General features: G+C 40.0%; 1 protein-coding gene across 3 annotated transcripts in view; it reads right to left on the minus strand.

The window, feature by feature from the left end:
• Positions 1-24,873, minus strand: part of Atp6v1h (ATPase, H+ transporting, lysosomal 50/57kDa, V1 subunit H) — a 113,531-nt gene that overhangs the window by 38,415 nt on the left and 50,243 nt on the right. For all 3 annotated transcript variants that reach the window (XM_005396063.2, XM_005396065.2, XM_005396064.2), the window contains 2 exons: positions 2,563-2,741; positions 859-984 (listed from right to left, as the gene is read on the minus strand). In XM_005396063.2, the coding sequence (XP_005396120.1) occupies positions 859-984; positions 2,563-2,741 (305 nt within the window). The remainder of the gene's footprint in view (positions 1-858; positions 985-2,562; positions 2,742-24,873) is intronic.

Raw genomic sequence — 24,873 nt, forward strand, 5'->3', positions numbered from 1 at the left:
CAGACCTATGAAGCAGATTTGTAGTTGCTTATGGCTGGGGAGACAGATGGACAGAGGTCAGAGCTAAAGGACATAGGTTTCTTGTGAAGTGATGAAAATGCTCTAAAATTGCGTTGTTGGTTAAGCACAGCTGGGAACATACTACAAACCATTACACTGCATAGTATATAAATACAACCTCACTAAAAAAGAAAGCTACTTGTATGTACCTGGCCACTTCGTCATGACAAAGGTAAGCCTGAAGAACACTGCAGAAAATGCTACTTCCAGTGAAGAATGCTGCTTCAATTAGACACTTACGTGGGGAAAAAGGTGAAGCTTGACTCTTACTTCACACCTTACCCCAAAATAAACTTCAGATGGACTGGAAATACAAATGCAAGAGACAAAACAATAAAAATTTCTGTAAGATGACACAGAAAGTTCTTCATGACCTTGGGTAAGCAAAAACCTCTTAACTGCAACACCGGACACCGGCCCGGCCACACTGTGAAAAATCAATACGCTACGCCAGGCGACCTGAGGTGTTCATCAGGACACCATCAGAGACGCTGCTAAAGAGAGAAACGGAAAGGAGACAGCGAGACAAAACAGTTCCCATGAACACGACACAAACTCACATTCAGAATGTAGAACCCTCATAAAAATAGGGGGGAAACCAGACAGCCTTGAACAGATACCTCTCAGAAAAGAACACATCTCAACGGCCAGAAGCACTGAAAAGGCATCTGGCCACATGGAGCAAAAACTACGAATTAAAATCAAAGAATAACTAAAACATAAAGAGTAGCAAAACCAAGCACTGGTGAGGATTTGGAGTAACAGGTATTAAGAATTTCAACCGGAATTAAAACTTACTTCAAGAGTTCGTAATTCTTCTCATTCAACCTCACAGCGTTCTCTCTCCAAAACTTCTCTGACTTGTGCACAGGACTCCACTCCAGCCTTCCAGACTTAAGTTCTGAGCTGTATTCATCAAAGGAGCTATAAAAATTTTTCAAGAATTCCAAGTTTATATAAGAATCCAACTTAATCCAAAATTAAACAAAATGCCTTTGTTGATGATTTGATTATAAATCTCTGCACACTATCCCCAAAGATTAAACAGTAAAATAATCTTTAATAAATAATGTTCAATTTTATTCAGAATACTAAGGCCCAACATGCCTATCAAATCTGAATGCTAGGCCAGGCGTGGTGGTACACACCTATAATCCCAGCACTGGGAGGCTGAGACAGGAGAATCACTGTGAGTTCAAGGCCAGCCTGGGCTACAAACTGAGTTCAAGGCCAGCCTGAACTGCAAAGCGAGACCCTGTTTCAAAAAGCAAAAACAAACAAACAAACAAAAAAAATTAAATGCTTGGTATGAAATACTAAAATGAGCATTTGCTCTCAAAATCTTTACACCAATAAATACATGATTATGTATCAGTTTAAAAAAAGAAGAGATTCTTACAATTGCTACCATGACGCTTGAAATACTGTTACCTGCCAGACCATCAGGAATATGTAAACATATGTAAACTCAGAATACTTTAACATAAAAGAGCATGCATGAATACTAGTATACCATAAATATTGTAAGTACATCATAAAGACAAAATCACAACCATCAGTAAGATATTTTACAATGTGATTACCAATAAGGTAAGTCACTTATTAATTAACAGATTAACAGATTAACAGATTTTTTAACCTTTAAAAAACTAAAACACCTGTACATAGAACAAACTGTAATGCATTTTACTTCAGAAAACATTCCTATTGACACAGTAGGTTGACTATTCAAAGCATTATAATATGCATTTTTAAATCAGGTAACCAATAGACAGTATAAGAGCATGCTTAAATTTCCTTTCAAGTAAAAATGTAAAAAGACATGTAGTCGCTAAATGTTCTCTTGGTAAATTAGAATAACCAGGCTGTACTGGGTAAGCTAATCAAGCATCCTGTTCGAATAAAGTATTTCCTTTAATGGAGGGTCGAAGAAAGTAAGGACTGACCTACTATTGCTAACATTCACATCCTAAATCTGATAGCAACAAAAACAGAAATGAACCAGCTACGCCCATCCCTTCATCCTATCAGACAGAAAGGTTGAACAGCCCCAAAGGAGAAAACACATACTTCTCATCAACTGTTACCAGGTAAAAATACGTCTCAACAGAAGACACGCATATTTTAGGGAAATTTCTTGCTCATATTTGGCAACTGATTCAGATTTTCTTTAAAAACTATGCAAATCAGCATGTGCAACTCTAATCCTAGCTACTTGAGAGACTGAAACAGAACGATCCCTGGAGCCCAGCAGTTCAAGACCAACCTGGGCAACATAGCAAGAACCCGCCCACCTCATCCCCGCCCAAAATGTATGCAAGTCAAACAGCCAACAATCCAGTATATGAAAATTCTTGAAAATAATAATAATGGGCTGGGGATTTAGCTCAGTGGCACAGCACCTGCTTGGCAAGCGCGAGGTCGTGAGTTTGATTCCCGGTACCGGGAAAAAATAAAAAAATTTTTTAAAAAGTACTCTGAAAAATAGTAATAATAACATACCTAAGGTCCTGGACACTCTCACCAAGCTTTTCCAAAAGAAATTTGATATCTTCGCTGATATCTTCATCGTCGTATTTCTGCTGTTCCAAGTTCTCCAACTGTTTGAGAACTTTGCACTGAATCATAGCCAGAGCATATTCTTGACGAGTTTCTCGCTCGGTTGATTTTTCTAGAAAGTTCTGGATTAGACAAAGACATGATGAGAAATCACATGTCTTTGTTACGTGATAGCCTCAGACCTCTATACTTCCTTTTATACCCTCTCACCTCCTTCTAGTCTCAGATTTCAACTATTTTAAGTGAATGGCTCCATTTTGAATCTTTACTTCTTTCCTGAATATCCTATCTGTCACTTGTCAGAAACCTGCTTTTACTCACATACTCTACAGTTGGGGTCTGAATGTCCCCCAGAGGCGTATGTGTGAAAGGCTTGGTCCCCAGCCCGTGGCACTATTGGAAGGTGGTGGAACCTATGTGAAATGGCACCTAGGTGAAAGCAGCCAGGTGACTGGGTGCATCCCTTGAAGGGGATATTGGGACCGCAGCCCTATTTCAACCACACACACACACACACACACACACACACACACCCTCGCTGCTTCCTGGCTGAGCAGCATGAGATGCGCAGCTTCCTCTCCTACATGCTTCCTGCCACGATGCACTGCCTCACCATGAGCCCAGAAGTATGAAGCCAAGCAACCATGGACTGAGACCTCTGAAGCCATCGGCCAACACAGAACTTCCTTCTTAAGGGTTCATCCCCTGAGGTGCTCTGCCAGCGATGGAAAGCTGGCTGACACACATCCTTACTGGCTTCCTAAACATCTTTAATTACTGACCTCACTGAGCCTGACAACACTGAGCACATTTAAAACTAACCCCATCGCAATGGTTTCTCGTGGCCCTGCTCCTGCGCACACCACAGTAGGCTCTCCCTCTGTCGCCCACTGAGAGCACTTCGGGTACTAGGAAGGACTATTCCCTTACATGTCTCTCCAGTCTCCAGGCAGTCAGACATCCCCAGCTCGCTAACCAACCTACAAGTACACAGAAAGCAGTACTTTAAGCCTTCCTCAGACAATTACTTAAAGAGTTTTATGATATTCAGGCACCTTCTCCCAGCTTTCCTCCGCGCTGTCCTGTTCTTAAGAGTACTTAGGAATGTAGCAAAGGAACATATGAATTTAAAAAGACAAATCATTCGTTGAATTAACCCATATTTCTGAGCAAAGACCAAGCTAGTACCCAGAAACAAGAATACACAAGATACGGTTCCTGCTCTCTAGAAAGTTCCTTTCACCAAATTCTTTGAAATATCCCCAGCAAAAAAAAATTCCACATAATTTATACACAAGCACAGGAAGGGACGTGGCTCAGCACGCGTACGTCGGTGAGGTCCTCATCCTCTCCCCTCTCTCCTGCTCCCGCCAGGGCTCAGGCCCCGAGAGCCGCGTCCCATTCTTCTCCGCATCACCAGTCTCTGGCTCAGCGCCAGCCCAGAGTTAACCGTCAGTAAAATCGTGTAACCCTAACATCGCGCCTCAGTGCTTACGTCTATAATATCAAAAATTACTTCCATCTCTTTATTTCAAATGTACACTGAGTAGGGTAGAAATACCACATTCAATCTACTTTTAGAATTCCTTCAAAACTGAAACATGAATTTCCACTCAGTTATGAAAAACAAAGAACCCACTGGATGAATTCAGCTCTCGAAAAAGCAAGTACGAAAGCAGGACACGCTGCGAAAGCAATTACTAAGGAAGAGTAAGTAGAGTGGACGGACCCTGGTGTGAAGTTCACACTGGTTTGGAGTAGGGAACTCGGGGAGCAACACAAGGAAGCTCCGGGCACTTTGGCTTGGATTTCGAGGCGCGGTGCCGTACAGTCTGAAAGTACAGTGGAAGTCAGAGAACCACAGAAAAGTCAAAAATAGTTTTTCTGACCTAAAAAGGCAGAAAAGTGATGCCAGCCAACCACAGGAATGCTGAAGAGAAAATGGGAACCCCGTGAGATACCGAGTAGAAAGGAGACCCGAATCCTGTTGCGGGCAGCTGGGTTAGACAGAAATATTACAGGCAGCCAGACAGGGCCAGGCCCTGGAAGGAGCCAGTGCAGAAGACAAGATACCCTGCAGCCAGACCTCAAGATGAAAGATAAAACAAACGCACCACATACTTCCTAAGGATAAACATCAGGGATTGACATTCTACATAGGTACCCATCACCTTGAAAAAGCCAGGAGGAGTCACTAGCCCAACCGTACAGGAAAAGCCCCCGTTCGGTATCCATGCCCCGTTGCTGTGTGACCGGCTTCCCCATTTGATGCTGATTTAATCAATTTTATCCCAGCAACTATACTCGTAATCTTATTGATTGACCAGTTTTGTCCCACCTCATACCCACCTTGCAAGTTCCCATTTTTCCCACCTTGGACCCACCTCACACCTTGATTTGCTCTATAAAAATCCCTAGGAAAGGCAGATTCTTTGGCAACATACTCGGGTCCCCTTCTGTCTCTCTCTCAGACAGAAGCTTTCTTCCCCCAATAAATATATTCTGCTCTTAACCTCTGCAGTTCCTAAAACTCATTCTCTGATTTTAGAGAACATGAACTCATACTGGACACCCAGTAATTTGTGTATAAATTATAGGGGAGCTTCTTTCCCCTGTATCACCTTCTAATCACACCTGATCCAGTCCTTAAACACGGTACACAGAACAGACAAAGCGCCTCAGCTAAAAACAGCAAATATGAACGGTAACCAGAGCTGCCACTCAAGAAACAAATTCGCTAGTTCAAAGTCAAGTTAAGAAAACTAGCTGCCAAAACAAAGAAAGCAAAATTCCCTGGAGAGAAATAGCAGAATTCAGAATCTCCACAATGTAGTATTCGTAATATCCAGGATATCATCTAAAATTACCTGATATACAAAAAATCAAAGCGGAATGGAATATAGTTGAGAAGACACTGAACTTAAGGGACAAGGATTTCAAAACAACTATTATAACAATTCTCAATGAAATAAAATGTTTTTAATGAAAAAATTTTCAGCCAGGCGTGGTGGAGCACGCCTATAATCCCAGCATGCGGAGACTGAGGCAGGAGGATCGTTACAAGTTCGAGACCAGCCTGGGCTACAAAGGAAGCTCAAGGCCAGCCTGAACTGCATAGTGAGACCCTGGCTCAAAATGACAAAAAAAAAAAAAAGAATAAAATTTTCATAAGAAATATATGAATTATTTTGGAAGTACTAAACAGAAATTCCAGAAGTAAAAACTACAAGTAAAAATATTCATGTTTGGACTTAAGAACCAAATGAAGATGAAATAAGAAAGAAAAAACCAAAAAATAAACTACTAAAATTATCCAAGGAAGAGGAAGGGAGAGAACGAAAAAAAATTAAGATGCATTATATACACGAATTCCCCACAATGAAGGTAATCACCACGTAGAGCCAACACATACTAATAAAAATCTAAACTATACAATCTAAAAATAAAATTATCCAAAGAGAAGAACAGAGACAAAATACAGTTCTCAAGAAATAAAAGCTCAGGAACCTGTTAGGTTCCTGCATAAGGACAGGACACCTATGCACATCAACTGGCATGCCAAAAGGAAGGGACAAAGAAAATGGGTCTGAAAATTTATCTGAAAAAATAATGGCTGCAAATTTCCCAAATTCAATGTGACGGAAATTTTCAGTAAGTCGTCCAATGAGCTCCATGCCTAAACAGAGGGACATCATTGTTCAGCTGACACAAAGTTGGTTTGAGGGATATTTCGTTGATGTAAAATGAAGTATAGAATTCTGGGCTTACAGTTCCAAGACAAGACAAAACTAAAGCACACACACCGCAGGGCCCTCGGTAAATTCCTAGAGACTGCAGGGCCCAAAGCTTCTGTCTCCTAAGCAGAAGACACTCGCTCAGATGGTCAGTGTGATGCGGGAGCGCCCTCCTAAGTGCCTCTCATCTACATAAAATCAATGTGAGCTGGAGACAAAAGAAGTTTTCATAATAAAAACTGTAATTTAAAAAACCATGTTTCATGCTGAAATGTTAAACTGTGACCATTATAAAATAATTATTAAAAAAGAACAAAACCAAGTTTGCAATGCAATTTTTTCATCAGATTACTTTTGAATTTCTAGTATTATCATTTTATTCTTTTTTTGTTGTTGTTTTTTGGTTTTTTGTTTTTCTCCGGTACCAGGAACCAAACTCACGACCTTGCGCTTGCCAGGCAAGCACCTTTGCCGCTGAGCTAAATCCCCAGCCCCATTTTATTCTTTCATGTAAAATATGGCAAACAAAAACACTTACTGGTTGACTTTTAAATTTTAAGTATACCCCAGAAACTCTAAATGGCAAAGTAGCTTCTACTGGATAAAGCCTCTCACTGAAAACAATTCTAATATTTAGATGTACTATAAAGAAAATCTCTGAAGACACAAAGGACACCAGAAACTGGAAGGAGTCTCTACTCAGGAAAAAAAAAAAAAGACATGGCACTAGAATTTCTGCTTTTATAAGGTTTTCTCCTATGGAAAAGCCCGAGTCAGAAAAATTCACATAAAACTCAGCAGAATATCAGACTCTCACAGGCCTTAAGAAACACTGGACAGGTCAGAGTGATCACAACCTCCAGAAAGCGAGGGAGAGCTGGGCATGCTGGCGCACGCCTGTCATCCCAGCACTCCGCAGTCTGAGGCAAGAGGAGCACCATGAGTTTGAGGCCAGCTTGGGCTACACAGTGAGTTCTGGCCAGTCTCAAAAAAAAAAAAAGAAAAGAAAAAATATAGTAAGGGAGAAAATCATAGCAAGAGAAAACAAGAAAGGAGCCCCGGTTCTGCTCACGAGCTCTGCCCAAATCTCTGGCTAACCACTGAACCATACATACTGAACCAGCCATGCCAAAGAGAACCAAAGAGGTGAGATGCTGCCCACCAAAGGAGACAGAGCTCAGAGCGGAAGCCTCGCCACGCTAAGTAGCTAGAAAGACCAACTATGAGACAGATTCAGTGTTAGAACTGGCAGAAAAGGAGTTAAAAGACCAAAGAAATACACTAAAAGAACTAAGGAAAGCTTAGCAGAAGCAAATGCTATAAATTTCCAAATGAAAATTCCAGAAATAAAAACAGAATATTTGAAATACTTACATTTACAAATGAGCTCAAAAGTAGACTGGGAGACAAGATAGGAGTCAGTGAATATGAATGCAGATGGACAAAAATTATTCAATTTCAGAGACAGATGGGGAAAAAAACCCTATCCTCTCACCAAGAGAAAGCGAACTGTAGCACACAATCAAGCTAATGGAAGGGTAACTGTATTCTCAGAAAGCAAGGACTGAAAAGGTATAGAAAGAAATCACAAGACATGATGGTCAACATTTCCACATTCCATAAAAGGTGCACGTGTACATACTGGTAAATTCTGTACAAACTAAAAAGGAGCAATACACATAAAAACTAAACCCAGATATATCGTAATTAATTTGCAAAAGAATCAAACATAATAGAGACATTTTAAAGCATCCAGAGAAAGACAACATCTTACATATAGGGAAACAAAAATACAAATGAAGGCTAACTTATCAGAAACAACAGAAAGGTCAGAAGACAACAGAACAGTATCTTTAAAGTACTGGAAAAAAAAAAAAAACTATGAATACAGAATTTTGTATATAGCAAAGGGAGCCTTTAATAATAAAGGTAAGGGGCTGGGATGTAGCTCAACAGCACAGCGCCTGCCTGGCAAGCACGAGGTGCTGAATTCAACTGCCGGTGCCAAATAATAATAACGATGATGATGATGCTAATAATAATAATAATGGTAAATTGGAGGAGGACCGCCGTGAGTTCAAGGCAACCCTGGGCTACAGTGAGTCCAGGCCAGCCTGAGCTGCACAGCTATGGAAGAACACACTGCGCCCTCCCCCGACCCGAGGGAGAATGTGTTTTCTCAGGAGCAGAGCAGGCGGTACCGAGGTGATTTCTCCAAATGGGCTTTCAGTTTAATTAGTGAATCCGGCCCAGGCTGTGTTCGTGTCTTCAGGAAAGCAGGCAGCTGATAAAGGACTGATACAGTTTATCATCAACAGCTACGGTTGACTCAGATCCACGAGCTGTGATACCACAGGGCTAACGCAGGAGACATCTCCGCTGAGGCCTGCGTGACTCCAGGGAAACATTCCTTCCCAGGACCGGCTGCAAAGCAGGCCACTGGTGACCCACAACCTAAACCTGGCTGCTCCCGCCCGTCAGCAAGGACGCTGTGTCCCCTCTGTCACCAGCCTTGCCCGCCTCACCACCTGGCGAGCACATCCAGCCGCAGCCCCGTCACCATTTTCCTCAATGAATAAACACCAAGGTTGTGGGTGCCTCCGGGCCTTTTGTTCCCGGAGAACAACTAACTGGTTACCCCGGACCCCTGCTGCGCCCCGATTCTGCCTCTTGCTCTTTCTTTCTGCCATACACAACTCCTGTAGGAGATCAGGGGCTCACTACAGGGGTCCCTCATACCTGGCAAAGTAGAAGGAGTCTCCCATACACAGCAAGACCCTGTCTCAAAACAATAATAATAATAAAGGTAAAAAGGCCTGGCATGGTGGCACAGCCTGTAATCCCAGCACTCAGGAGGCTGAGGTAGGAGGATCGCTGCAAGTTTGAGGCCAGTCTGGGCTACACAGTAAGTTCTGAGCCAGCCTGAACCACCTGTCTCAAAAAGAAAAAGAATAAAGGTAAACTAAAACCACTGTTATATAATGAAATTAAAACAATCAGTCACAAATTGACATGCACTCTAAAAGATACACTCTACCAAGGCTGGCAAACTTTCTGTGAAAGGTTAAAAAGTAAATGTTTTAGGCTTAGTGGTCTCTATCACGACCACTCATTTTGCTGTCATAGTGTAAAGCAGCCACAGGAAATACATAAATATATGAATAAAGCAGTGTCGCGGGAACCTTTATTTAAAATGGCGGCAGCCCTGTTATACTCCGGAGCTGCTGCAGTTTGCTGATTCCTAGGCTAAAGGAAATTCTGCAGCTGAAAGGAACTGAACCACCAAATGGAAAACTAGATCTTCAGGAAGGAAGGAAACTGTACATATAGTAATGGTAGTTGGATAAATACAAAAGACTAATTTTTCCCCTTAACTTCTAAAATATATAAAAGGCTGTTTAAAGACAAAATTAAAATACTGTGCTGAAGGATTTCTAACCTCTGTAGATATAAGAGTGTGAGGCAAGCATAAGACTGCCCATTTTTGTATTTTACATAAGAGCACAATACTGTAGTAACTTTATAACATCACAAGGATATACATTGTGACACAAAAACAGCCTCTGGGAATGAAATACTGCAAAAAGGAAAACTTAAAAGATCAAAGTAAAAATTAAAATGACATACTTATTAAAAAGATTCAACTAATCAAGACAAAGCAAACATTAAAGACAGAAGAGCAAAAAAAAAAAAATAGATGAGCAAACAAAACATAATAAAAAAGCAGATGAAAGTCTAATCATGCCAATAACTCCTTTAATTGCCAGTCAACTAACCACTCAGGTTAATAGGTAGAGATTATCAGAATACATAAAAAAATTCACAAACCAAGTGCACTGTCTAAAAAGAGACAAACTTAGAAAAGCAGAAAAAGCTTCTGACAAAGTCCAACACTTATTCATGATAAAGACCCTACAGAAAATTGTAATTGATGGTCTTTACTTCAATCTTCACATATGACAAAGCAATAGCCAACATCATACTAAATGGACAAAAAATGAAAGCTTTCACTCTAAAATCAGGAGCAAGACATGGATGTCAATTGTCACCACTTCTATTCAATATAGTTCTGGAAATATTAGTCAGATCAATTAGACAAGAACAAGAAATAGGACTGGGGATGTAGCTCAGCAGTACAGCGCCTCCTGGCAAGCACCAGGCCCTGAGTTCAGTTCCCAGTACCAAAAAAGAAAATAGTAAGAAAATAAAAACATAAAAGAACAAGAAATAAAAAGGATAACGATAGGAAAAGAAGAAGTTAAATTATCATTACTTGCAGAGGACATGATATTCTACATAGAAGATCCCAAAAGCTCCATCAGAGGACTTCTAGACTTAATACCCAAATTTAGTAGTGTAGCAGGATACAAAGCTCACACTCAAAGGTCAACAGCATTCCTATACACAAGCAACAAACTAAAAGAGAGAAATTAGGGAAAGCACACCCTTCACAATATCACCCCAAAAAATGAAACAAGTATAAATGTAACAAAGGATGTAAAAGATCCATACAGTGAAAATTACAGTGCCCAAAAAGGGAGATTGAGGAGGATATCAGCAGAGGAAAGATATTCCCTGCTCTTGGATAGGAAGAATCAACACAGTGAAAGTGGCTAAACTCCCAATACTGCTATACAGATTTAATGCAATCCCAATGAAAATACTATTAACATACCTCACAGACCTAGAAAAAACATTCCTGAAATTCATTTAGAACCACAAAAGACCTAGAAGAGCAAAAGCAATTCTGGACAACAAAGGCAAACCATGGGGCATCACAATCCCAGACCTTAAGTTATACTACAAAGCTACTGTGATAAAATCAGCATGGAATTGGGGAAAAAAAAAAAAACAGGCCTGAGGATCAGTAGAACAGAAGATGCAGATGCATCCCCAAACACACTCAGCCACCTTATCTTTGACAAAATGGCCAAACATGTTCACTGGAAGAAAGATAGCCTCTTTAACAAATGGTGATGGGAAAACTGGCTTTCCACATGCTGAAGACGAAAGCTAGACCCATGTCTATTACCATGCACTAAACTAATGTCAAAATGGATCAGGGATCTAAATATTAAAATAGAAACACCAAATCTACTGGAAGAGAAAGTAAGTAGAAGTCTCAAAGACACAGGTGTAGACAGAGACTTCATGAACAAAACTATAACTGCAAGGGAAACATTACAAAGAATCAACAAATGGGATCTCACCTTACTACGCTTTTGCACAACAAAAGAAATCACCAACAAAGGGCATTGGAGATGAATACACACTTCTCAGACGAAGAAATACAAACGGCAAATAAATGCATGAAAAAATGTTCAACATCATTGGTCATTTGAGAGATGCAAATTAAAACAACACTGAGATCCCATCTCATCCCAGAAAAAATGACTATCATCAAAAAATCAACTGATAACAAATGCTGGAGAGGCTGTGGGGAAAAAGGAACCCTTCTCCACTGTTGGTAGGAATGCAGACTGATACAACCATTGTGGAAATCAGTGTGGAGATTCCTCAGAAAACTGAGGTCCTATTCATCCCAACTAGTCCCCTTCTGTGTATCTTTCCAGAATTAAAATCATCATACCACAGTGATATATGTGTACCCATGTTTATAGCAGCATAATTTGTAATAGCTAAACCTTGGAAATAACCCAGATGTCCATCAACCAAAGAATGGATCAAAAAGAGTGGTTCTTTTCTATCATGGAGTACTACTAAACCACAAAAAAGGATGAAGTGGAGTCTTTTATAGGTAAATGGATGCAACTCGAGACCAAACTTACTCATAAGTGAAATAAATCAGACACATATGTGCAAACACTGTACTGTCTCACCAGTGTGAAAAAATGAACAAGTAAATAAGATCCAAAATGCACAACAGACATTGTGAATTGGGAAGAAACTGCTGAAAAGAAAAGACAAACTGTGATGGGGTAAAAGGGAAATGAAGAAAGGAAAAAAATATATGTATATACAAGATAATTAAGATTGTTACACAGCTAGTTTCTCTTAGTGCATTAAAAAGAAAGTCTTATGCTAATATTATATACACAAGATATCATGCCTGTATCTTCTGCTCTGAATAACTACTAGGAAGACAGCAATACACAGGGCATCAACTATTGTAACTGTCCTAATAACTTGTTTTGAAACTCAGTTTCATTGTTGTTTATCTTTTTTTAAAAGGAAAGAACTGGGATGGGGGGAAAGGTGAAAAGAAAGAAGGGAAATATATATATATGTATGTGTGTGTGTGTGTGTGTGTGTGTGTATTTACACACAAGATAGCTATGATAAGTGTAGGACTAATTTCTACTGGTTTATTGAAAGGAATAGTGAATGCATAATTGTTTGATCAATCTTGCATATCCATATCTGGTAACCTGAGCAACTGCTTTGAAGAAAACAATATGTAATATAACAACCATTGTTAATTTCCTATCACCTTGTTTTGAAATTCTGTATCATTTTTATTATTTTTTGTTGTTTTATTTTTATTTTGGGGGGTTCTTTTTAAAATAAAATTTTTAAAAAAGATTGCAACATCACAGGGTAAAATTTAAAAGGTGAAAAAAGATACACCATGAATACTGCAACCATAAGAAAACTGACATGTGTTACATGCCTGTAAATCCAGCAGTCAGTAGGCTGAGGCAGGAAGCTTGCCACAAGTTTGAGGCCAGCCTGGGCTATATAGTGAACTCAAGACCAGCTTACACTACATAGTAAGACCCTGTCTCAAAAAAAAAAAAAAAAGATTTGTCATATTAATTGCAAATAAAGTATACATCAAGACAAAGAGCATTATCAATGATGAGAATTTCACAGTGAACACAAGGATCCATTCATTGGAAAAATATGGCATTCATAAATGTTACAATAACAGAACTTCAAAATCCATGCAGTAAAAATTGATCAAATTAAAGGGAGAACAAATCTACATTAGCTACAAATTTTTACCTTTCTCTCTACAATTGGTAGAACCACTAAACAAAAAACCGTAATAGTACTATCAACCACCCCGACCTGACATTTATACGACACTATCTCCACCTGCAATAGCCATTCTTTGAACGTGTACATGGTACATTCAGCGTGATACCGTGGAAACAAACTGTAAATCTCGAAGCATTGAAATCTTATCTCTAGGTTCTCTAGCCCATACTGCAATCCAGTCAAAGGCCACCGGTGTTCTAATTTCTACTTGGAAGCAAAACCACGTTCTTCTACGTCATCCACAGGTCAAAGAAGAAATCCTTAAGCCTCGTCTATTTTTCCTTCATGCATTTTCATCTTTCCAGCAGATAAAGGATGAAAAGGGGAATGAATGTGTTATGAAAAACACAGAAGAAACTGAACGGCCAGAAACAACCTAATAAGGTGTCAGCAACACAGTTCTGTAAGACCCTAAAACTTAACGGTACCTCGACCCCACAAAACAAGTGTCTAACACAGTGTAAAGATTACTTCGGCCTAGAACACTGACGTGTAAAGGCCTCCTGACTTTACTAAGAAGATGAAGTAACGATTCAGATCTTTCACCAAAGCCATGTAAAACACATGGTAAAACAAATGAGCCGTGGTGAAGACCAGTTCTGTTTCTTAATTTTCAATTAGTCATGAATAAATATTTTATTAAAAAACAAAAGGAATTACTTTTTTTTGAGATAGGGTCTCACTATGTAGTTCAGGCTGGCCTTGAACTCATTACGTAGCCAGGGCTGGCCTCAAATTTCCAGCAATCCTCCTCCCTTGGCCTCCTGAATGCTGCCATTACTACCAACTATTTAAAATGAATTCTTAAATATATGAAAACTCCAAGCTCAAAATTTGTATTATAAAATTTAACAGATATACAATTATTTTGTCAAACTCCTCTAAGTTTCTAAATGTTCACCCTTCCTTCTGTACTTATCCACTGCAGGCAGCTAACAGCCCACTGTACTGCACTGGTAAGGCAAACCACACTTTCAGGAGCACTGTATTAAAGGTCTCACCCCAAGATTAAAAATGTCTCAGTCTTGCCAGGCCTCATCCACACCTGATGTATAATAAAAAAGAAAGACATTCACCTGGTGCAGTGCACACACCTGTCATTCTGCTACACAGGAAACTGATGCAGAAGGATGTCAAGTCAGAGACCAGCATGGGAAAATTAGACCCAGCCTCAAAATTAAAGGGGCTGCGAACAAAGCTTAGCACAACACTTGCCTAGCATGTGCAAGGCCCTGGGTTCCATCCCTAGTACTGAAAAAACAAGAGAGATTTAATCAGAGAGGTCTGCGCAGGATTCCTGAAATAGGTAATAAAGAATAAACCTGTGAGCAGGACCTTTTAATGGTAATACACTTCTAAGCCAAGGCAGTGAGCAAACATCTCCAAAGACTCAAACGAGAGCTGGCTTCTTCGAAAGCACTACGACTATGAAATGCTTGCACAGAAAGACGCACACACCCATGTCTATGAACATATGAACATATGTGCATAGATGTGAATTAAAGGTTACATTCAATATAGCTAATGAAAAGAAGGGCTCACATCGGTGGTAATTCTTAAGTCCTCCTGATGGAAATCATAATGTTATAAAAACATAATTCACCTTATTATCTGACATTTAATGTAGGCTCCCAATTAAGCAGAGCCAATACAGCAATACAGTTTACAGCAGATGTAAAACTCCACACAACAAGGATGATCTCCAATGTGAGTCTCCGTCACGGCTCCAAAACATTCTAGTTTATTTCAGGAACTAAAGATTAACGAACCAATTTAACCAACAGCAAAAACATTCACAGAGACCAGGAGTTCAGCACCTGCTATGAGTGAGACTGACATTTTCAAAAATAAAATCCATCCCATCAAATGAAAAAATAATAATTAAAAACCGTTAGATTTGTTCAGCTCAGAGCAGTTTAGCACTCTTCCTAAAATGTTCAGCATAAAAATTTCCTACTGATTTAGAAGATATGGGGTAAAATAACACACCCTAACCATCCTCAATCACATCAGTAAAATCTTTTTTAAAGAACACAAGAATTTGTGAATGATTCTTAAAAAGATCGCTTTTCAACCTGTTTGATGGTCTAAATCAAATGGCTTTCCTAATCCTTGTGAATGGCTGAATCTCAGCCCAGCTGAATAAGCTAAAAACATTCTCATGTTAAGGACATCCATTTGAATTTCAACCCTCGGAATATTCACACAATTAGGTGCATTAACCCAAATTGAGGAGAGAGGTCTCCAACAACCAGTATTTCTGACGAAGGACCAGGTCTAGCACAAATAACCTGAAATCCAAAATTAGAGGCAATGGGAGCCCAGGAATCATCTTAGTAAGTTCCACCCATTACTGGTTAAAACTGAAATTAAGTGAGACTAGAATCTCAGTCTGGTTCTACACTTCTTGTGGCTTTCTGAGCTTTGTAACCTCGTAAACATGACAACTCCATCAACGCACACAAGGGGGCTAACCCCCATGACACCCACGTCACGACTGTGCCACGTAAATCACCCCGACAAGGGCCTTGGCAGCAGTTCACTTCCGGGAGCCCTCCTGTCTCTCAGCAGTCTCAAAAAGCCTTCCCCACGCTTAACCTCCTTTGTCTTTTGGAATTCATTCTTCAACTTCCGGGGACAAGAACTTTTTTTCCCCTATCAAGGCAAAGGTTTTTAAACAATAAAAAGGCACCGAGAGGGCTGGGCAGATAGCTCAGCGGCACAGAGCCTACCTGGCAAGAGCAAGGTCCTGAGTTCGATTCCTAGACACACACACACACACACACACACACACACACACAAAGGCACTGAGGAAAAAGTATTTTGCCTTATTCATCTTTGCACATTCTCGGTAGCTAACATACTGCTTTCATGTATTTGGTCTCCAAAAAACATCAAATACAGAGGTGGATATCTGAACGAAGAGATCCACGATAGAAAGGAAATGATGGAGGAAGGACATAGTAGTTGGAAAGATAAGACTTAACTACTATCAGCTAACACTTCTCTCCTACGGTATGACAGTATGAAGAGATACTTGCTTCCAATAACCACTGAATTTTATATAATACTGATCCAAAATGAAAAACCACGGAAAGAAAGAGAAAAAAACAGAGTTTGCTGGAAGTTCAAATAATAGCTACCACATAATACTTGAAGCAACTTATATATAAAGTATTACTATCTCATTTCCTCCTAAAAGTTTACAACACTGAAAATATTTTCTGTAATACTAAAAAAGTCTGTTGCTTCTCAAAACTGAGGTAAAAGATACAAGTGAGAAGATATACTCTGTGCCACAACAATACAGCTGAATACCCTGGCTTCTACTTCCGCTGCTTTCCCACCTCTGTTTTAGCTTCAACATCTTACTAGCAAGTTATGAAAGGCCTCCAAGATAATTTTGGGGGGAAATTATGGTTTTTATTGGTAGATTTTAGGTATACAGAACAATCACATTCATTACAGAGAATGTGTACGTGTACGTTTTTCCCATTCCCCCACCCTCCTGTCAACCTCTCCTCCCTTCCCCGTTTACAAAAGCTCTGTCACCATTTTTCCTTCTTTTCATTTGTTTTCACTTTTCCCTTCTTTCTTTTCCTCTTCCACCGCCCTTATTTCCCTCCCCATTTGAACATTTTCTCCCCATTTCACAATACCTATTATATATATCTTGGTCTTTATTTACACTTTCGGTTTCCCACACCAGGGAAAGAATGCAGTATTTACACGTGTGTCGGATTTATTTCACTTAAAGAGTATGGTCTCAGGGTGAATCCATTTACCTAGGAATATCTCAAGCTATCCTTCTTTATGGTAGAGCAGTACTCCATTGTATTATACACACACACACACATCTTCCTTATCCATTCAGCAGTCGATGTGTATTTGGGCTGTTTCTAAGATCTGGCTATTACAAACTGTGCTGCCAATAAACATGGGTGTACATATATACTTTTAATTTTTGGGGGAAGATTCCAAAAAGGAAAATAGCTGGGTCAAATAGAACCTCTAGTCCTAAGTGTTTTGAGGAATCTCCACACTGATTTCCATAGTGGCTGTACCAGTCTTCACTCCCACCAAGATTGGAAAAGGATTCCGCTTTTCCCTCCAGCATTTCTTATTGGCTAATTTCTTGATAACAGGCATTATTTCTGGGGTAAGATAAAATCTCAGTGTTGCTTTAATTTGCATCCCTCGGATGACCAGAGATGTTGAACATTATGTCATAGACTTGCTGTTTGTACATCTTCACCTGAGAAATGTGTATTCATCTCAGATCCCATTTTAGATTGGGTCTTTAAATTTGGGAGGTCTGATTTCTTTTAGTTTTTTTATATATCCAGAGAGTAGTCCTTGTCTGAGGAACAGCTGACCAAACGTTTCCCTAAACTGTGGGTTGTCTCTTCACTCGGTTGTTTCTCTGCCTGTGCAAAAAAGATGACATCCCAGTTGTTGATGCTTTGTGACAGTTCTTGTGCAATCAGGATTTTCTTCATAAAACCTCTGACCACACCAATGTCTTCAAGAGTTTTATCTATCTTCCAGCAGATTAAATGTTTCAGTTAATATTTAGACCTTCGATCCATTTCGATTTTAGTTTAATGTATGGTGAAAGGTAAGAGTCTAATTTTAAACTTCAGCATGTGGAAAGCCAGCATTTCCAGCACGATTAAAGAGCTATGTTCCAGTGAATGTGTTGGTACCTTTCTGACAGGTAAGGTGGCTAAGTATGTCTGGAGTTGTTTCCGCATCTTCTAATCTGTTCCACTGATCCATAGGACTAACTTTTGCCAATACCATGCTGTTTTTAGCACTGTAGCTTTGTAGTACACTTGCCTTTGTTGCCCAGAATTGCCTTTGCTACACTAGGTTTCTTCCGGTTCCAAGTGAATTTTAGCATTTTTTTCTCTAATTCTGTGGGATATTCTATTGGAATTGCACTAAATCTATACAGTTTTTGAAGTGTGGCCATTTTCATTATATTGGGTCTTCCTACCAAAGAGTAAGAGATATCTTTCCATTTTCTGATATCCTCTTCAATCTCCTCTTGTAATTTTCAATATAGAGGTCTTTTCCAGCCTTCATTAGATTGACTCCTAGATATCTCATTTTTTTGGATGCTATTGTGAAAGGTGTTTTTTCCCTAAATTGTCTCTCAGTGTACTTGTTATTCATGTATAGGAAGGTTATTGATTTTTGAGTGTTGGCTTTGTATCCAGCTACGCTAGTGAATTTGGTTGTTAAATTTAGAATTCTTCTGGTGGAGTTTTTGCGGTCTTCTATGTGGAGTATCACATTATCCACAAATAATGATAATTTAAACTCTTATTGCTATTCCTTTGATGTCTTTCTCTTGCTCTGGCTAAAGTTTCTAGGACTATACTGAATAAGAGTGGTAACTGGACATTCTTGTCTTATTCTGGATTTTAGAGTGAAAGCTTTCCATTTTTATCCATTTAGTATGATGTTACCTATTGGTTTGTCATGGATAGCTTTTATTAGATTGAGATAAAGGTCATCTATTCCAATTTTCTGTAGTGTTTTTGTCATGAATGGGTTTTACACTTTGTCAGAAGCTTTTTCTGCATCTATTGAGATGATCACGTGGTTTTTATCCTTGGCTCTGTTAATATGGTGTATTACATTTACTGATTTTCATATGCTGAACCATCACTGCATCGCTTGGATGAATCCTACTTGGTCATGGTGTATAATCTTCTTGATGGTTTGCTGTATTCTGTTTGCCAGTATCTTAATGAGGATTTTTGCATCTATGTTCACTAGGGAGATTGGCCTGTAATTATCTTTCTTAGTTGGAGCCTTCTCTGGTTTTGGTATCAGGGCAGTGCTTGCTTCCAGGAATAAATTTTGGAGTAATGCTTTCCTTTCAGTTTCACTAAAGAGTTTGAGAAGTAGTGGTGTTAGGTCTTCTCTAAATTTCTTATAGAATTCAGCAGTAAATACCTCGTGGTCTTGGCTTTTCCTTGTTAGTAGGCTTTTAATTACATTTTCAATTTAATTGATTCATATTAGTTTATTTGGGATTTTGTCTTCTTTCAGCTTTGGTAATTCGTATGTATCTAAGAATCTGTCCATTTCTTGTGCATGTTCCATCTTATTAGAATATAAGTTCTTGAAGTAGGTATAGGTGGTCTTCTGGATTTCTGCAGGATCCATTGGGATTTCACCCTTTTCATTCCCAATTCCATGGATGAGTCTTTCCTTTTTTCATAAGGTTGGCTAAGGGCTTGTCAATTTTATTTAATCTTTCAAAGAACCAACTCTTCGATTCACTTATTCTTTGCATTGTTTTCTTAGTCTCCATTGCATTAATTTCTGCTCTGATCTTTATACTTTAGTCTCTCGCATGAGCTTTGAGCTTGGCCTGCTCTTCTTTTTGTAGAAATCTGAGGTTCAACACTAGGTTTTTTATTTGCATGCCTTCTGTTTTCCTGATATGGGTATTCACTGCTATATATTTCCCTCTTAGGATTGCTTTCACTGTGTCCCATAAGTTCCAGTACATTGTACTGGCACTGTCATTTAACTGTAGAAACCGTCTAATTTGTCTTTAATTTCATCTGTGACCCACTGGTTGTTCGGGAGGGTGCTATTTCATTTCTATAATGTTTATAAAATTTTTGTGGTTTCTTTTGCCACTGATTTCCAATTTCATTGCACTATGGTCTGATAATATGCATGGGATAATTTCAATTCCTTTGCTTTTACTTAAGCATGTTCAGTGAGCTAGTATGTGGTCTATTTTAGAGAATGTCCCATCTGCAACTGAGAACAATGTGTATTCTGATGTTGTGGGGTGCAACACTCTACAGACGTCTACTAAGACCATTTGCTCAAAAGATTGGTTCAATTCTTATATTTCATTGTTGGTTGTTGGCTAGGTGATCTATTTGTAACAGTGGGGTACTAAGATTCCCCCAATACCACTGTAGTAGTGCTTATCTAACTTTTCATCTCTATTAATATTTGTTTTATACAATTGGGTACACTAGTATTTGGTGAATATATATTTATGATTGTTATCTCTTCCTCTTGGATTGTTCCTTTTACAAGAATGTAGCAACCTTCTGTCTCTCTTAATCAGTCTTGGCTTGAAATCCACCTTGTCTGCAAACAGAATAGCTACCCCTGCTCTTTTCCAGGTTCCTGTCATATGGATATTGTTTACCATCCTTTGACTTTCAGTCTATGAATTTCTTTTTGAATTAAATGTTTCTTGTATGCAGCATATTCTTGGATATTGCTTCTTGATCCATTCTGCCAATCAGTGTCTTTTGATTGGTGAATTGAGACCATTAACACTGATGGCTATAACTGATATGTAGTGACTTATCCTTGTCACGTTATCTTCCTGTTGTTGGCTCCCCTTGTACCCCTTCTGTTTAATTGTTTGCCTTGCCTAGTAGATTCCTTCTTTTGGGATTCATGGAGTTGTAGTCCTTGTTATCCCATTCCAGAATGTCCTGCAGAACATTTGGTGTTGACGAATTTCCTCAGATGTTCTTTGTCATGGAAGTATCTTCTATCTCCATCAATTTTGAAAGAGTTTTGTGGGTACATCAATCTGGGTTGGAGGCTGTTTTCCTTCAGGGCCTGAAATACTTCAGCTCTCCTTGACTTGAGGGTTTGTGTTGAGAAGTCTACTGTGATTCTGATGGGCTTTCATTTATAGGTGATTTATTCCTTTTCTCTGATAGTTTTTAATATTTTATTTTGTGCTGAATTTCTGGAATCTTGACTATTATATGCTGTGTCAGTTTTGGGAGATATTTTGCAAGGGAACAATACATAATACAGGACACATATTTTATAAGATTAAGAGTCTCCCAAAGAATGATACACAAGAGTGCAGAAAATCTGTCCACACATTATAGACCAGGAATTTAGCTGAGGGCCTGCATCCCATGATAATGTCCTGCATGAGTTCAGCTGAATACCTAAAGCCCATAACAGTGCTTCCCCAAATCCAACTGGAGGCCCAGAGCCCACGACAACATCTCATGCAGGCCTGTTTCATGGATCTGTGCTGGGAAGGCCCAGCGGTCAGTGGTGGAATCTAGAAGTCTGTGCCAGTGGGATGAAAGATCTCTGCTAGCAGGCTGAGGGATCTGCACTGCAGCCAGGAAGCAACACTCAGAAGAACAGAGCTCCCCTGAAAGGTACCACAGCCATCCTCAGTAACAGTGAGGTCCCGAGCTCCTCCAATGATCAAGATGGCCGAGTTTCCATCAGGGAAGCCAATGCAGCAAGCTTCTCAGGAGACTCGCAGTGCACCATCTTCCCTTCTGAAGCCAGGAGGCAATGCTCAAAGTGAGAACTAAAGGTTCCCCCAAAGTGAACCGAAGCCATTCTCAGTGCCAACAAGGTCCCAAGCTCCTCGAAGGATAAAAACAGCCCAGTTCATCAGGAAAGTCAGCATGACAAGTTCCTCCAAAACAACAGCTCCTTACAGCTTCTACTAGCTCCCAACAGCCTCTCTCAGTGCCCAACAGCCTAACTTCTTCTCCAGTTCTGCCTCTTATGCTGCTGGCAACAGTCCTCAGGTGGGCCTACCACACCCAGCACCACACTTACTCAGTTCAGCTGGGGGTTACAAGTTGACCACCAGTTGTCAATCCACTACATATGCCTTGCTATAAATACTTTTTTTGATCATGGCCAACTGGAGTTGTATATGCCTCACATACATGTATGTCACACTCTTTTTCCCTGCCAGGGAAGTTTTCTACCATGATGTCTGTGAACAGATTTTTTATATCATTTGTTTTGTCCCCTGCTTTTTCACTGACTCCAATCAATCTTATGTCATTCTTCTTTCCATCATCTAGCAGCCGCTGGATTTATTTCTCATGGTCCCTTGCTATTTTTAAGAAATCTTTCTTTTCATGATCACTAACTATTATAGTCAGGGTTTACAAGGGAAACAATTTAATACAGAACACATAATTTATAGGATTATTTTACAGGAATCACACAAAGAGTTTAGTACAAAAGAGTGCAGGAAATCTGTCCACACACTAAAGACCTAACAAATTCAGCTGAGGATCTGGATCTCCCAGCAATGTCCTGCATGAGTTCAGCTAAAGACCTAGAGCACATCACAATGCCCACAACTGGAGGCCTTAAGCCCACAATGTCTCATGCAAGTCTGTTTCACAGATCTGCACTAAGAAGGCCCCTGGGTCAGTGGTGGAAGCTAGAAAGTATGCCAGCAGGACGACGGATCTGTGCTAGAAGGCTGAGGGATCTGCAGTAGAGCCAGGCAGCAATGCTCAAAGTAAGAACCAGAGCTCCCCCAAAAAGTATCACAGCCATCCTCAGCAACAGGGAGGTCCCAAGCTCCTCTAACATTGAGAATACCTGAGTTCATATCAGGAACGCCAGCACAACAAGCTTCTCCATGAGACTGAACAGTGTGCCATCTTTCCCTCCAGAGCCCGGAAGCAATGTTCAAAGGACGGACCAAAGCTCCCCTAAAGTATACTGCAACCACTCTCAGCAACAACAAGGTCCCCAGCTCCTTTAACAATGAGAAGAGCCAAGTCCATATCAAAAGCCAGTATGATAAGCTCCTCCAGGAGAACCAACAGTCCCAGGAGAACCAACAGCTCCCTAACAGAATCTCTTCTTCTTTTCCAGTTGTCCTTTTTATTTTCCTGTCAACAATCCTCACGTGAGCCTTTTACATCCAGTACCACACTGATTCAGCTCAGGTGGGTGTTACAAATTGACCACCAGTTATCAATCCACCACACTAACCACAACCCTGTAGTCTACATTGGAGCTCCTGTCCTCACATTGATTTATTTTGCTGTGGATACTTTCAATGGACTTTCAGTCTCCTGAATATCTGCCTGAATCTGTTTTATGAATTCCATTTCTTTCCTATGCTGGGCATTCATGGTTTCCATCATCTACCTAAGCTTCACTTTTTTTTTTTTAATCTGTATCTACTCTAGAATCACTAAGCATGTTTTTCATTGTGGTCACCATCTCTGTAGTACCTGAGTTTCTGCTTTGATGTTTCTCTAGCACCTCATTCATTTCCTTTGTTTTTACTACTTCAGAGAGGCAGGGTGGTAACTTTTGTATTGTCCCACCTCACTGGCCTTGAGTTTGCCTTTGGTAAACTGGATGTCTGGGGTTGCATCTTGTTGTGTCCTCTCATTTTTTTTAAGTTTAATTCCTGGGTTTTTTAAGTTTAATTCCTGTAAACTACATGTGGTGGGTAGCTTTTAATATTTAGAACCCTTAGGAAATGACTACTTCCCAGAGGTATCTTCCAGGTGGCTTTTGGGTTCTGAGTCTTTTGCCAGATCCTACACCTCAATTTATTGGAGTTAAGTTGCTGCCTACTTGGCCCAGCCCCTGGTTCTCTGGCAATGCCCCTCAGTATTTTCTATGACCCTTAGGAAATCTCAGCCTTGGTATACCACGATGAACAGCTGGTTAGAACAATTATGTCACTTTGGCAGTGGTACAATCAACAATAACAACAGCATCAAATGCAGCTTAGAAAACAACAAACTGAAATAACCATTAGTTTATCACCTTTAATTGTATAAACAAGATTTGTGGTTATATAACAAAATCTAAAACAAACCAGAAAACTGTATGCAGAAAATAAGCCCTCAATATACCAATTTTATCCTCAGGGGAGAAAATTTTAAAGGGGCTAGGGGGAAAAAATAGAGAAATAGAAGAAAAGGAAGAGATTAGAAACAAGGGTGGAGAACTAAAGAGGATCAGGCAAACTTTGGGAAACTGGTATAGAAGACAGGAGGGAAAGAGAAAAGGAAGACACAAAAGGAAGAGCAGAACAACCACCACCAAAAAACTAGAAACCATGTTCACACTCATATAAAAATAAGATTAAACATTAAAGAAAAGGGAAAATAAATCAATAAAAAGGAAAGAGAGAGAAAAAATGTTCACTTCAAGGTTTGTCTGTGCCACTGGCAGACAACGCGTGGAGACAGAGTCCAGATCCATGTTGATGTATCCAGGCAAGCCAGCAGTTGCTTTACAGCAGGTCATTGGACACCCTCAGTGAGCCTGCACCTTTATTTTCCCTAAGTTCAGTTTCGTCTCTGGCTCTGAGGCTGGAAACCAAATCCGTTCATCCTGCAGCAGTCACTGTACCTTCTGCATGCTTGACCTCAGCTGGGAGCCACTAGATGGAGCCAGCAGTTTTCCTGGGTTCTGAGCTCAGGTGGCCCCTCTCCAAGACAGCTCCTGGCCAGTCGCCCTCTCCCACAGGATGGTGAGATCCACACCACTCACCAGTCAGTGCCGTCCATGGCATCCACTGCTCTGTTGCACGGCTGCGTCTGTCCATGCAGGCCTCCGTGGTTGCCAACAGTCACTGTGCTTCCACAGGTTTGAACCACTGCTCCCAAGCAGTGAGTCCCAACTCAGGGAGAAGACGCCACCTGCTGTCTCTTCTTCATTGAAGTTTGTCTCTTTGCTCCCCCTGTGGGCTTCAACTCTCACT

This window comes from Chinchilla lanigera, unplaced genomic scaffold (assembly GCF_000276665.1).
Source record: "Chinchilla lanigera isolate Chin_1 unplaced genomic scaffold, ChiLan1.0 scaffold00053, whole genome shotgun sequence".
NCBI classification, from domain to species: Eukaryota; Metazoa; Chordata; class Mammalia; order Rodentia; family Chinchillidae; genus Chinchilla; species Chinchilla lanigera.